Raw genomic sequence first — 14,517 nt, forward strand, 5'->3', positions numbered from 1 at the left:
GTCTCCTGGCAGAAGTTTTTTGGTATTTTTTTAATAACTGGTGACATTGAGTGCTTATTCTGTCAAGCACTTTTCTAGGTGCTTTGCCTTATTTCCTCTGATTCTAACACCAAACTTTAAGATGGGTACTGTTAAACCTATGTTTTCAAATGAGATTGATAAGACTTAGAGAACTGATAAATAAAAGTTCCCAATAACCTGGTTGGGGGGGGGACTGTTCCTCCCATTTTATTATAGGGGAAGTTTATCACACCCGCTCACTACAGTGATGTCGTCGATGAGCGTTCCATCATCAAACTCTGTGGTTATCCCTTATGTCAGAAGAAGCTAGGAATTGTAAGTAACTAATTTTTTTCCTTAAAAATCTAGTTTTTTTTTTTTAATAACTAGCAAAATACTTGTAGAAAGAGTAAGAAAGGGGCCTCTCTGGTGGCGCAAGGTGTTAAGCACCGCACTATGAAGCAATCCGCAGCCTCTGCAGCACAAGTTCGATCCCTGGCCGGCCAGCCAGGGAGCAGCCCACATGGCGGAGCAACCCACATGGTGCAGCAGACCTCTCCTGTCTCTCCCGCTGCTCTCCTCAGCATTGTATTTCAGTCAGTCTGCCTGTTCTGCTCCCCTCTCTGTCTCTAGTGAATCCTCTCACCCCCCTCTCACCACCTGTGCCCCAGCTCTTATATGCATAAATAAATAAATCTTAAAAAAAAAAAAAAAGAGCAAGAAAGGAAACTGAGGTCTGAACGAATTGAGGTCTGAACGAATTGACATGGATTAGTCAAAGATATACTATGTCAATGAATCTTGTAACATAAAGTTCATGTTTATTACTTGAAATTTTTTTGTAAGCTGTACTTTCTTTTCTTTAGGTACCAAAACAGAAATACAAAATTTCTACCAAAACCAACAAAGTCTATGATATTACTGAAAGAAAGGTAAGTTTTAAGGCTATTTTCAGTGTGATAGTTAATTTTTAATATTATACTTTAAAAAATTGTTTAAAATGTTATTTTTTGGAAAACAGCCACATTAAAAGTTTGTTTTTATTATTATTTCATTCAAGGTGTTAAAAACTTTGAATTAATGCATTTGAACATTTAAAAATTAAATGTGCATATTGGTACAAATATGGTGAGTAAATCATGGATCAGAATAGATGGTCAGAAACAGATGTACCTCATATAAAAATGCTTAATTGTTGACAACAGGAATCTTGTAGATTAATGGGAAAAGGATGAGTTTTTCAATTATAATGGCAAAATTATCCATATGGAAAAAATAAAAATTGACGCCTAGCTCAGTACATACAGAGATCAATTTTAGGTAGATTAAAGATCTAAATATGAAAACAAACCTTTGAAGCCAAGAAGGAAGAGAGTGTCTTTATAAACTTGCACTAGAGAGAATTTCTTTTTTTTAAAGATTATTTATGCATACTAGAACTGGGGTACAGGTCAGAGGTGTGGTGGGGTGAGAGTATTCACCAGAGACAGAGTGGGGAACAACCGGCAGATTGTGAAGTACACTGCTGAGGGGAGTAGCAGGCAAGTCAGGAGAGGTCTGCTGCGCCATGTGAGTAGCTCCCTGGCCGGGGATTGAACTGGTGCTGCAGTGGCTGCAGACAGCTTCATAGATTGCGTCTTAACCATTTGCGCCACCAGGGAGGGCCTGAGAGAATTTTCTTTAAGAGAAAATTATAGACCATAGTGGAAAAATTGATCAATTTTCTAAATTAAAATTAAAAACATTTGGTCATCAGAACTTCTAAAAAGAGTAAAAGAGAAGCTACAAATCAGTTATATTTCTCATATATATGTGAGCACAGATTTATAATCAAAATATATGCTCTATATGAAAAAAAAAAACACCCTAATAGAAAAATGTTATAGAAGGATTTAAATGGCCAGTGAACATGTTCAACCTTATCAGTAGTCAGGGAAATAGCAAATAAAAAAATACATTGAATTATGTTTTCACAGCCCCCAAATTAACAAAGATTTGAAAGTGTGTGTGTGTGTGTGTGTGTGTGTGTGTGTGTGTGTGTATTTCTTCTTAAAGATTTAGGGCCTCTCTAGTGGTGCAAGGGGTTAAGACATAGCCTGTGGGGCTGTCCGCAGCCCCTGCGGCATGAGTTCGATTCCCGGCAAGTGAGCTACACACATAGCACAGCAGACCTCTCATGACTCGCCCGCTGCTCCCTTCAGAAGTGTATTTCAGTGGATCTGCCTATTCTCTTCCCCACTGTCTCTGATGAGTCCTCTCACCCCACACACCTCTGGCTTGTACACCAGTTCTTGTATGCATAAATAAATAAATCTTAAAAGATTTATGCATAGAAGAACTGGGATGTAAGCTTGAGGTGTGGGGGCTGGAGTGAGAGGATTCACCAGAGACAGAGTGAGGAGCAGAACAGGAGGATCTGCTGAAATACACCGCTGTGGGGAGCCGTGGGCGAGACAGGAGAGGTCTGCTGCACCATATGGGTTAGTTCCCTGGCTGGGATCGAACACAAGCCATAGCAGTGATAGTGCTGAGACTTAACCACTACCCCCACCAGGGAGGCCCTTAAGAACTCTTTATATTGCTGGTCAAATGAAAATTGAAATGTTTGACGTTATCTACTAAAGTCAAATTTGCATTTTTTTTTTATGATTAGTCCTTTCTATTCTTTGCTATATCATCTAAGGAAATCCTTGCCCATGTGCACAAGTACATATCTCTATATATTTTCCCAATTGTATAAACAAGATAATGGTAAATACATAAAAAGGATTATTGCTCAGTCTGAAAAAATAAGGAAATTCTGACAAATGGTACACCACTGGTTGAACTGTAAATACATTATGCTAAGTGAAATAAGTGAACACAAAAGGACAATTAGATGATTTCCACTGAGATGGGGTAGCTTGAGTGGTCAGATTCATAGAGACAGAAGGTAGAGTGGTGGTTGACAGAGGAAGCAGAAATGGGAACTTATGGCTTAATAATTGCATATAGTTTGCTTTTGCAAAAGGATAAAAGTTCTGAAAGTGGATGGTGATGATGGTTGTATACAGTGCAAATGTACTTGAATAATAAACTTTGCACTTAATGGTTGAAGTGGTGAATTTTGTGTATCTTACCCCAATTTATGTGGGGGGGAGTCATAATGACATTGCAGTGATAATAGAAAATTACAAACAGTTCAGTTCTCTATAAACAATATAACAGTGAATATTTATACTTTGGAATATGATACACAGTGAATAAGCTGTGGCTGTATGAATGAATTATGTTCTGTGAAACATAAGAAAACAAGAATACATAACAATGTGATTCTGTTTAGACTAAGTTTAAATTAGGCAAAACTGATATTTTATGAGGGTATGTATATATTGGTAGCGTAAGTAAAGGAAAGCAAGGGAATGAGTAACAAAATTTATGACAGTGGTTACCTCTGGGGAATGAGGAGGGCTTCAAAGATATTCTATTTTTTTTTAACCTTGGCTGGTATATTCCTTGGTTTTTATTTACTTATTTTTAAAGATTTTATTTATACATACAAGAACTGGGGTACAGGCCAGAGGTTTGGGGGGGCGTGAGAGGATTCCCCAGAGACAGAGTGGGGAACAGAACAGAGAGATTGATGGAAATACACTGCTAAGGGGAGCAACAGGCAAGTCAGGAGAGGTCTGCTGCACTATGTGGGTAGCTCCCTGGCTGGGTATTGAACTCATGCTGCAATGGCTTCAGAAAGCTTCATAGTGCTGTGTTTTAACCCTTTGTGCCACCAGGGAGGCCCTCTTGATTTTTATTTTTACCTTCTGAACTACGTATTTATGTTTCTCATTCTCTCCTGTACATTAGTTAATGTTTCACAATAAGAAAAAAAATTTTGCTAATTTTAAAATGTTCTTTTCAGTGTTTTTGCAGCAATTTTTGTTATAAAGCATCTAAATTTTTTGAAGCACAAATTCCTGAAACTCCAGTATGGGTTCGAGAAGAAGAAAGGTAACTTATTTTATTATGTGTACCTTTGTTCATGTATTCTAATTATTTCTTTCGGCTTTTTGAGATCTGCAGAGAGCAGGCCTCGTTTTCTGTAGAATGTTACCACTTATACGATGTAATTGTGGGGAAATGGTAATTTTTTTATTGTAACTACTGGGGATTTTATACTTTGAATCAGAAATTCATACAAATCTTGTTTGCTGTTTTAGCTTTAATCACAAAGCCTGAACATTATCTCTGGCTTCCTACTATGCCAGGAGTTAATGCTATTAATAATCTTGGAGTAAGAATGTTACTTTTTTTTTTTTTTTTTTTTTTTTTCAGAAGATGCAGGATCTTGTAATCCAACTAAACTCATTTAGTTTTAGGAAACTATGTACTAAGTTAAAAAGTTTAGGTTACTAATTCATTTAATCATTATTAAAAACCAATACAAAATCTTATGAAGTTAAAGCCAATTTAGTGTCACTTTTAGTAAAAAAAAAGTTTGTGGGAATTCCTTGGGAAATGTTTAAATATTTAAAACATTTTACTGTTTGTTGAGTTTGAGAGAAAATTTATTGTTGAAGGGCAAATGGTATAAGTAACAAAATTATATTTGATTTGTATTATCTGAAAGTTCCAAAGGCTTAAATTAATGAGATGTCCCAAATAACTCATGTTTGGTAGAGAATATTAATAACGCAAGGCAGTATTATTTGTGGTTAGATAGGATCTGTGCTGAATAAATCTAGTGATGTAAGTTTAGTGAGATGTAAGTTAACTTAAGATGTTTGCATTTAAAAATCCTTAGCAGTTTTACCTAATAAATAAGGTAAAATGACTACTGTAGGTTCAACTAGCATTGACTGTACCGATGACTACCTTTGCTGATTATACCTTTAGCTGCTTGATCCATCCTGTGTAGTTGAGAATATGTTAAAACATACTACCCACTGGTCTTTGTTAATGGAATCAAGCTTAATGAAGACTGAATTGCTCATCATTTCTCTGCCAACCTGTCTGACTTTCTTGTGTAGAGGACAAAAGATTTTAGTATTGTTGAAAGTGAGTGGGAAACTGACAGCACTTTTTAAACTATCACTTTCTTCTCCTATTTCACTGGACCTGCCCATAGCCTCCTCAGCCCTCCAACAGCAACATATTCCATTCCTTTTTGTTAAACCGTACTTTCTAAAGTTATCCTTAACTTTGCTCCCAAAGATAGCTTCTCTGCTTAAATTTAGCACTCTCATTTAGCTAATCCTCCTATCTGCTTCAAAACCTCTAGTGGATTCATTAATTCCTTGAGGAGTGTCGCTTTATTTCATGAATCCACTAGAGGGCACTGTTTTTCCGCAAAGAATTATTTTGTTTAACATACTAAACACAATTCTAGAATTCAGTGTTCTTTTAAAAAAAACTTGTCTAGCTGTTGCTCATATAAATGCTACAGAAATGTGATGATTAAAATAAAGTTTGTTCACATATGCTATGGGATATAACATTCAGAACCTATCTTTTAAGGGAAAAAAATCACAATTAGTATTTATTTAATGCAGAAATTTTTATTAGCTTAAAGTGAGTCATAATAAGTAATAAATTGCATCATTATAATTTTAATAATCACAGTTTTAAAATAAGAATTTTAAAATCCACTCATAGAATTAGATGTTTTATTGCAGTGACTTCTAAACAGTTTGACCACTGTATAAATGCATTTCACATTATGGTCCGAACATATATGTAACTGAAACAAGAGTTTTTATGAAATAATCATATCCTCACTACATGAAAAACCTCAAATATTTTCTACTTTTTTTTTTCTTCCTTAGTGCTGATAGTAGCCCACTGAATAGGTTAGTTCCAATTTGCAATTTTAAGAACACTATTGTTGGTTCTAACTCAGCTTTTAGTTGTTTTACTATAGGAAAATTTGTTATCCATAATAAAACTCAGTTTCCTTTTTTCCTTTTTTGTAGAGTATAAAATTGCGTTTAACTTCTTAGTTCCTTTTAGTTCTAATGTTTTTCAGTTCTAAGTCAGCTACTATAGTGAAAGTTTTCTAGATAAGGGAATGTTTATTTATAAATATGATGAAAATTAATATTGTTAGTATAAAACTAGGGAAATTTAAATACCTTATAGGGAAGGCTGCTTCACATAAGAATTTAAGAGAAAAGTTACTGACTCAAATAATTTGAACTTTTTAGTAAGGTAGAGGCTGATAAAAGATCAGATCAAAGTTTTTAAATTATGAAAAGCCAGAAATGTTTTATAATATGTGTGGAACCACTTGAAGTTGACATCTTCAGGTGATCTTACACATCATTTGAAAATAGAATATTGAATTTGGTTCAGTTTGGTCTTTTAATGTTATGAGAATGACATAAATTTATTCACCCTGTTCTGAAAATACTAAAACCTATTGTATCCCTTAAAGTTACACCACAGCAAACTCACTACATCATTAAATATATATAAATACGTATATTTAAGAAAGGCTTAGACAGGTTCATGAATTCTGCCTCCATACACCTGTCAAAGCTTTAGAGTCAAGAAAAGGCCTCAACGGTTTTCTAGTCCCTCGTTTTTATTAAGGCGTGAAAAAATAGCTGGTGTCCTATCAGAAAAAATCATTGACCTACATGGCCTGGATCGTGACACATTATGATGTTTCTCATCTTGTGAGTTCGAAATTTTTCCCCCATTTGGTAACCAGAAACAGACCACATATAGTTTTGTTGCTGAGACTGTGTTCATTTCGATAGTCACATAGTTGTATTTATAAATCCTGCTGGTTGGCTGTAAACTCCAAGAAGTCTTTGAAGGAGGAGAGTTTTCATGAATTTGTAACCTACAAAATCAGGAGTTCAACAAGAAGGAAGGACAAATGTTAAAATCAAAACTATGATTTAAAAGATCAAATTGAGGTGAATGGTTAATGCTGACAGAGCTAAAAGCGCCATCATGTGGCCCAGAGTAGGGGATTTTCACACATGCTTCTTGGCAATAAGCAGTATAATCTCAGAGGTGCGGAAGCCAAAAACCTCTGCAGAACAACTTCTATAACCTCTTCCTGAACAGTCACCTCAGTTGCTTGTTATACAGAATAAAAACTTTATGAAGCAGGATATGTTATATATGCCTTAAATTATATTTGAAAAATTTCTATCACAAGGGTAATTGTAGTCTGTTGTTTAGTGTTAGTTTACATATCACTTGCTCTAAGCAATATATATATGAGCATACTCATATGTACATGCACACTTAGACATGTTTTTTGGCATGTTATTTTGCTAACGCTACAATTAATAACCTATTTTAATGAAAATGTGAAGAACCAGTTTGAAGTTATGTTTTAACTAAAGTGATTACCTTTTTTGTTTGTTTGTTTAGAGAAAAAAGTTTATTAAGGAGAAAAGGAACAGAAACTGATAACTTTTGTTCTTAAAATTGAGTTTATCTCAAATTGAGGATTATCACTAGGGCAATATCAACTTTGAAGGAAATGCAAAATAGAGTAGAGTTATGGCATTTTTAAATACAAAAAGCTTTTGAATTTCACTTAAGGAAGCATAGAAAATAAAGAACAACATAACTTAGTGCCTTATCCTTTCTCAAACAGCACATAGCAAAAAGAAACTGTAGTTTGTATTGACCCTTTCAATTAATACCTTATTAAACTCAAATCTAGTTTGTTTTAGTGTCAGGTACCAATCTCCATTTCATAGATTGGGAATCAGGGAGGGTATTCAGGTCACTCATAAAATATGTAGAGACAGTATTCAGTGTAGTTTTCCATTACCACCTTTACTTAAAATCAGAAAAATGAAGCAAAGGAGAGAAAAACAGTAACTTGTAAAGTATATTGATTTTTTTCTTTAAAAAACCAAGTGTCTCATTTTATTTTATTTATAAAGATTTATTTATTTATACAAGCACTGGGTAGAGTCAGAAGCACGGGAAGGTGAGAGAATTCACCAGAGCTAGAGCGGGGAGAAGAGCAGGCAGACTGATGGAAGTACACTGCTGAGGGGAGCAGTGGGCGGCAGGAGAGGTCTGCGCACCATGTGGGACCCTCGCCCAGTAGCCTGGGATCGAAGCAGCGCTGCAAAGGCTGCAGGCAGCTTCGCAATCCAGCGCTCAACCGCTGCGCCACCAGGGAGGCCCTAAAGTATATTGATTTTTCCTAGGAGAAGGTTAAGCAAAGGTGGTGTCCTCAGCGTTTTTTTTGTTGTTGTTTTTTGCATAGAAGATCTGGGGTGTAGGCCAGAGGTGTGTATGTGGTGGGGGGAGGAGAGGGAGTGAGAGGATTCACCAGAGACAGAGTGGGGATCAAAGCAGGCATTTACTGAAATACACTGCCAAGGGGAGCAGCAGGTGAGACAAGAGAGGTCTGCTATGCCTTGTGGGTTATCTTCCCTAGCTGGAGAGAGAATGTGGGCTGTCATGGTGGGCCATCATGGTAATAGTGCTGATACTTAACCCCTAGGCCACCAGAGAGACCTCTCACAGCTTTTTTGATCTTTAATTAGAAGACAGTATGTTGTACAAATCACTTAGACTTTGTTTTTTTTTTTTTTTTTTTCTTTTCATGTAGATGAACTGGGGTGTAGGCCAGAGCTGTGTGTGTGTGTGTGTGTGTGTGTATGCGCGCGTGTGAGAGAGAGAGAGAGAGAGGATTAACTAGAGACAAAGTAGGAAGCAAAACAGGTAGATCTACTGAGCTACACTGCTGAGGGGAGCAGCGAGTGAGACAGGAGAGGTCTGCTGCGCTGTATGTGGATCAGCTCCCTGGTGGGGATCGAACTCGGGCCATAGCGGTGATAGTGCTGAGATAAGTCTGGGCCACCAGGGAGTCCATGAAAGGGCTTGGGCTTTGACAGACCTAAGTTCAAATCATAAATTTATGCTTGCTAGCTGTAGTGACCTTAGGAAGTCAGTTGACTTTTCGGTGTCAGTTTCCTCACCGTAAAAATAAGTTATTTGAGATGGCTTAGATGGTAAATTTTATGTTAGGTGTTTATTATCACAAAAGCCCACTTTGCACATAGTAGACGCTTAATATATATTCTTATTTTCCTCTTGCCTTCTTTTTTTAAGATTTATTTATTTATGCATACAAGAACTGCAGTACAGGCCAGAGGTGTGGGGGGTGAGAGGATTCACCAGAGTGGGGAGCAGACAGGCAGATTGTGAAATACACTCCTGGGGGGAGCAGCGGGCGAGTCAGGAGAGGTCTGCTGCGCTATGTATGTAGCTCCCTTGCCAGGGATCGAACTCGTGCTGCAGTAGCTGCAGACAGCTTCATAGATTGCGTCTTAATTCCTTGTGCCACCAGGGAGGCCACCTTTTGCCTTCTTTAGAGATTCAATTTTCTTTTTATGTCTGTGTTTTTCTCAAAAACTTCAAGTTGTTCAGCAGCAGATTTCTCACAAAACTGCCTTGGATTGTATTCAAGACTTAGAATAATGCTAACATTTTGATTACTCCTTGACTGAGTTATATTTGAACTTCATTCTTATTTGGAACTATTCTACCTCCAAGATCTTTAAGAGCTTCCCGTCTCTGACCACAGCCTCTATCTCATCTACAGTTGTTACTCCTGAGTGTGCTTTGTGACCTCATTTTGACCTCCTGTCTCCACCTTAGCTCTAGTCTAGATTTGCAGACCCTCATTAAATTTGTTTTCTTAAGTCTGCATTCAGAAATTACAGTATTGTTCTCTTAAACAATACCAGTCTTTTTTTTTCTTTCTCTTTTTTAAATTTTTTTACATCATTCATTTTTAAACAATATTAGCTCCCCCCCCACCCCTCAGGTGTAGTCCCCATAGAGTTTCCTTCCCCAGTGCACCATCACCTCAGTCCCCTGTGCTCCTCCCTTCCTCCCTCTGACCCCTCTCTTCCTCCCCTGCAGTATTTCTGTGATTTATAATTGTCCGTTTTTGCTTTGTTGTGTTTTGTACTGTTATTTTTTTACACTGATGTCTTATTTGGTTCCCCTTTATTCCTGCTATAAGTGAAACCATCTGATATTTTTCTTTTTCCTTTTGGCTTATTTCACCAAGCATAATTCCTTCTAGCTCTATCCATGTTGCTGAGAATGGCATGAGTTTCTTTTTTGATTGCTTAATAATATTCCATTGTGTATATGTACCACATCTTCTTTGTCCAGTCATCTATTTTTGGGCATTTGGGTTGTTTCCAGGTTTTACTTACTGTGAATAGTGCTGCAATAAACACAGGGATATAAGTGGTCTTTTGAATCAATGTTTTTATGTTCTTTGGGTAGATCCCTAGGAGTGGAACTGCTGGGTCATATGGTAGCTCCATTTTTAGTAGACTGCGGAACCTCCAGACAGCTTTCCATAGTGGTTGGACCAGTTTGCACTCCTACCAGCAATGTAGCAGAGTTCCTTTTTCACCACATCCTCGCCAACATTTATTGTTGCTAGTTTTTTTAATATGTGCCATTCTTACTGGTGTAAGGTGGTATCTCAATGTGGTTTTGATTTGCATTTCCCTGATGATAAGGGATGTTGAACATTTTTTCATATGCCTGTTGCATTTCCTTTTTAGTTCTTCTGCCCATTTCTTGACTGGATTGTTTACTTTGTTTTTGTTGAATTGTGTGAGTTCTTTGTATATCTTTGTGTTCAGTCCCTTATCAGTTGTATGGAGTGCAAAAATTTTTTCCCAATCAGTGGGGTGTCTCTCTGTTTTGGTTAATGTCTCTTGCTGTACAGAAGCTTTTCAGTTTGATGTAATCCCAGGTGTTTTTCCTTGACTTTCTTTGCTTTGAGTGATGAGTGTTTAAAGATGTTACTGATGGGCCTCCCCTGGTGGTACAGCGGTTGAGGGCTGGGTTGTGAAGCTGCCCGTAGCCTTGCCGGGCAGACCTCTCCTGCTGCCCACTGCTCCCCTCAGCAGTGTACTTCATCAGTCTGCTTGTTCTGCTCCCTGCTCTGGCTCTGGTGAATTCTTTCACCCTCCCACGCTTCTGACTGTACCCCAGTGCTTATATAAATAAATAAATAAATAAATCTTTTAAAAAAAAAGATGTTACTGAGATGTATGCTTTGTAGTGATTTACCTATATTTTCTTCTATATATCTTATGGTTTCAGGTCTTATATCCAGGTCTTTTATCCATTTTTGAGTTGATTTTTTTGTGCATGGTGAGAGGTATTGGTCTAGTTTCATTTTTTTTCATGTGATGGTCTAGTTTTCCCAGCACCATTTATTGAACAAACTGTCCATGTTCCATTTCATATTCTTTGCTCCTTTGTCAAAGATTAGTCGTCCATATAAGTGTGGCTTTATTTCTGGGCTCTCTGTTCGGTTCCATTGGTCTGTGTGTCTGTTTTTGTTCCAATACCAAACTGTTTTAATTATTATGGCTTTATAGTATAGCTCGAAGTTTAAAAGTGTGATACCTCCTTTCTCTTTTGTTTTCATCAGTAGGCCTTTGGCTATTCGTGATTTTTTTGTGGTTCCATATGAATTTCATTAGTATTTGTTCTGGTTCTTCGAAGAACATCATTGAGATTTTTATTGGAATAGCGTTGAATCTGTATATTGCTTTTGGTAGGATGGCCATTTTAATAATGTTAATTCTCATCCACTCCAGTGGCGCAGCGGGTTAAGCGCCGTGCTGTGAAGCTGTCCTCAGCCTCCGCAGCGCTTGTTTGTTTCCCGGCTGGCCAGGGAGAATCCCACATGGCGAGGCAGACCTTGCCTGTCTCGCCCACTGCTCCCCTCAGCAGTACCTTCGGTCAGTCTGCCTATTCTGCTCCCCACTCTGTCTCTGGTGAATCCTTTCACCCTCTCACAACTCTGGCCTGTACTCTAGCTCTTGTATAAATAAAAATAAATCTTCAAAAAAATAATGTTAATTCTTCCAATCCATGAGCAAGAGATATCTTTCCATTTCTTTGTGTCGTCTTCTATTTCTTTTAACAGTGTTGTATAACTTTCTTTGTATAGGTCCTTCACCGGTGTCTTTTGTTAGGTCCTGGTGTTTTTCTTCCATATCTTCTACCATATTCACCGTCCCATCCTTGTCTTTTTCTTTTCTTTCCTGTGCTTTTGCTCATATTATTGGGTAAAGTTGTCAGATGAGACCATTAGCATATTAGGTAAACTTTCATTTAAGCCAGTCTCCACAGCATCCCTGGGAAAATACTTTTTTTTAAGATTTATTTATTTATTTATTTATACAAGCACTGGGTACAGTCAGAAGTGCAGGAGGGTGAGAGAATTTACCAGAGCCAGAGCGGGGAACAGAATAGGTAGACTGACAAAATACACTACTGAGGGGAACAGTGGGTGAGATAGGAGAGGTCTGTGCACCATGTGGGATCCTCGCCAGCAGTAGCTGGCGATCGAACTGGCACTGCAGAGGCTGCAGGCAGCTTTGCAGCCCAGTGCTCAACCACTGTGCCACCCCCCCTGGGAAAATATTTTACCAATTCATGGACAATGGAAGTAAGGCTCAGACTTAGGTTTAGTGTGAGTTACCCACTGAGAAAACTTGGCAAGTGTGTGTGTATGGTATGAAAGGGATACCTGGGATATAAACCCAAATCTGTCTGGCACTGCAGCGTGTGCTCTCTGTGCTTCTTTGACCCTGTTCCAGTTCATTCTGTCTAGGCTCAACTGTATGCTCATGGAGTTTTTTTCTTTGCTTCTTATTGCCTGGTATGTTCAGACCTTCTTTTCTCTTTGAACCAGATTTGTAGTAGGTAATTTAACTTTCTTAACTGAAATGATTAAGGGCATCCAGCAGTCTCCTTTAACATATTTTTTCTCATATGTTCTCCCATTTCTTTGCTTCCCCATTGCTAATAATAATAATACCCTCTATGTTGCTGATTCCATCCTCTCATCAAGGCCTTGCTCCATGATTTATTCCTATTTTATTCCTCTTTCAGGTTCTCTTTTCATCCTGATTATTTTTTTCTTCTTTAATAAGGAAAAATAAGAACTCTTGAAAAACATCCATTAAGTTATCAGTCCTTTGGTAACTGGTGATGTTAGCAAGAGCCATTTCAGTTGAGTGTAATGCATACAGATTGCAGGAGGCAGAGGGTTGATAACTGAACAGGAGATATGGAATTGAAAAACGACAAATGCAAATTTCTTTTAAGAGACCTTACAAGGAAAGGAAGGAAAGGGTGAAAAGGTCCAATTGAATCTGAAGCTTTTCTTCATTGCTCAGCTTCTCTAATTTCTAGTAGCAGCGCTCTCTCACGGTACCTACCACATAATTTTGCATTATGTGATGCAACAGTGTAGTTCTTATGAACCATATTGTCTTGATTTAATTACTGGCTTTTCTACTTAGTAGCTGGGTGACTTTCAGCAATTTACTTAACTCTGAGTATTCAAGTGCTTTGTCTTTAACATGGGGTCATATAGTAACTGCATCATATTTATGAAGATTAATGTTTGTAAAACTCTCGGAACACACGTTTTTCTTATACTACATAGTATGATCCTTGAGAATAGGAACCTGTTGTTTCTATTATTTAATATACCCAGCATAGTCCACACATATATTGTAATGGTTCAGAATTATATTTTTGAAAGAATTTGTTGAATCACAGTACATACTCTGTGGGTTAACCATTGAGTGTAAGAATCCAGCTGAGATTCACATATCTACACATACTTCCTTCTGTACAGTGTTACTCAGATCCTGGTGTAGACCCAAATATTAGCAGCATGGCACTGAATTATTTTAGCCAGGAAAACTTAGGTGAGGATGTGGTTTAGGAGAACTACAAATGGAAGTGGTAGAGTTGAAAGTAGTCAACAAGATAAAACACTGTTGTAAAAGTAAGCAATTATTTAGGCCAAAAAAGCTCTTAGTGGGAGTTATAAATATCCCTTGGAACAATCAAGACTAATCACCAAGCCAGGCAGTGTCATTTGTTTTCTTTGAGCAACAGCAAAGCAAGGTAGCATGTATGACTAGAATTTTAGTGAGTGAGAAGGAGTAGGGTAAACAGAATAATTTGGATTATTGAGAAAGGATATGCCTTGATGAACTGAAGGACTAAAAAAAGAGGAAAAGAAATGGTTAAAATTTTGCTCTCATGCAACTCACTGCCCATTACCTTATTTTGTCTTTTCCTGCAAAATAATTTGTTGGTCTTGGAAATTCCTGAAACTGAAACAACAGGGGAATTTTTAAAGTTAGCATGGCAAATACTGGTATATTGATATGCCTCCTGATATATGATATTGAGAAAGACTTTAATGGGAAAGAATGCCTTAAATCAGTTAACAGTGCCTCCCACAAGTAAGAGGATTGGCAAGAGAGTTCACACTGCAGTGCCACCTGTGCTTGAGACTGAACAAAAGATGAAATGTAGGTAGTAGTTATATATGGTTGGCACAGTGATATTTAATTATATAGAAAAATATTTGCATTTCAGGTATTTTTGACAGCCTTTAAATGTCATAACTCATTACTGGTTTCATCTGTCCATTTAGCTTGACTTTTTAAAATTGAAAATTTTTTGCAACATCATCGTCTTTAC

The 14,517-nt window shown here is 37.4% G+C and overlaps 1 protein-coding gene across 1 annotated transcript in view; it reads left to right on the forward strand.

The window, feature by feature from the left end:
* RPAP2 (RNA polymerase II associated protein 2) overlaps positions 1-14,517 on the forward strand; it is a 78,147-nt gene that overhangs the window by 6,471 nt on the left and 57,159 nt on the right. The window contains exons 4-6 of the mRNA XM_037501397.2: positions 238-336; positions 867-932; positions 3,899-3,987. Of these exons, the coding sequence (XP_037357294.1) occupies positions 238-336; positions 867-932; positions 3,899-3,987 (254 nt within the window). The remainder of the gene's footprint in view (positions 1-237; positions 337-866; positions 933-3,898; positions 3,988-14,517) is intronic.

This window comes from Talpa occidentalis, unplaced genomic scaffold (assembly GCF_014898055.3).
Source record: "Talpa occidentalis isolate TD23 unplaced genomic scaffold, MPIMG_talOcc4v2.1 talOcc4.9, whole genome shotgun sequence".
NCBI classification, from domain to species: domain Eukaryota; kingdom Metazoa; phylum Chordata; class Mammalia; order Eulipotyphla; family Talpidae; genus Talpa; species Talpa occidentalis.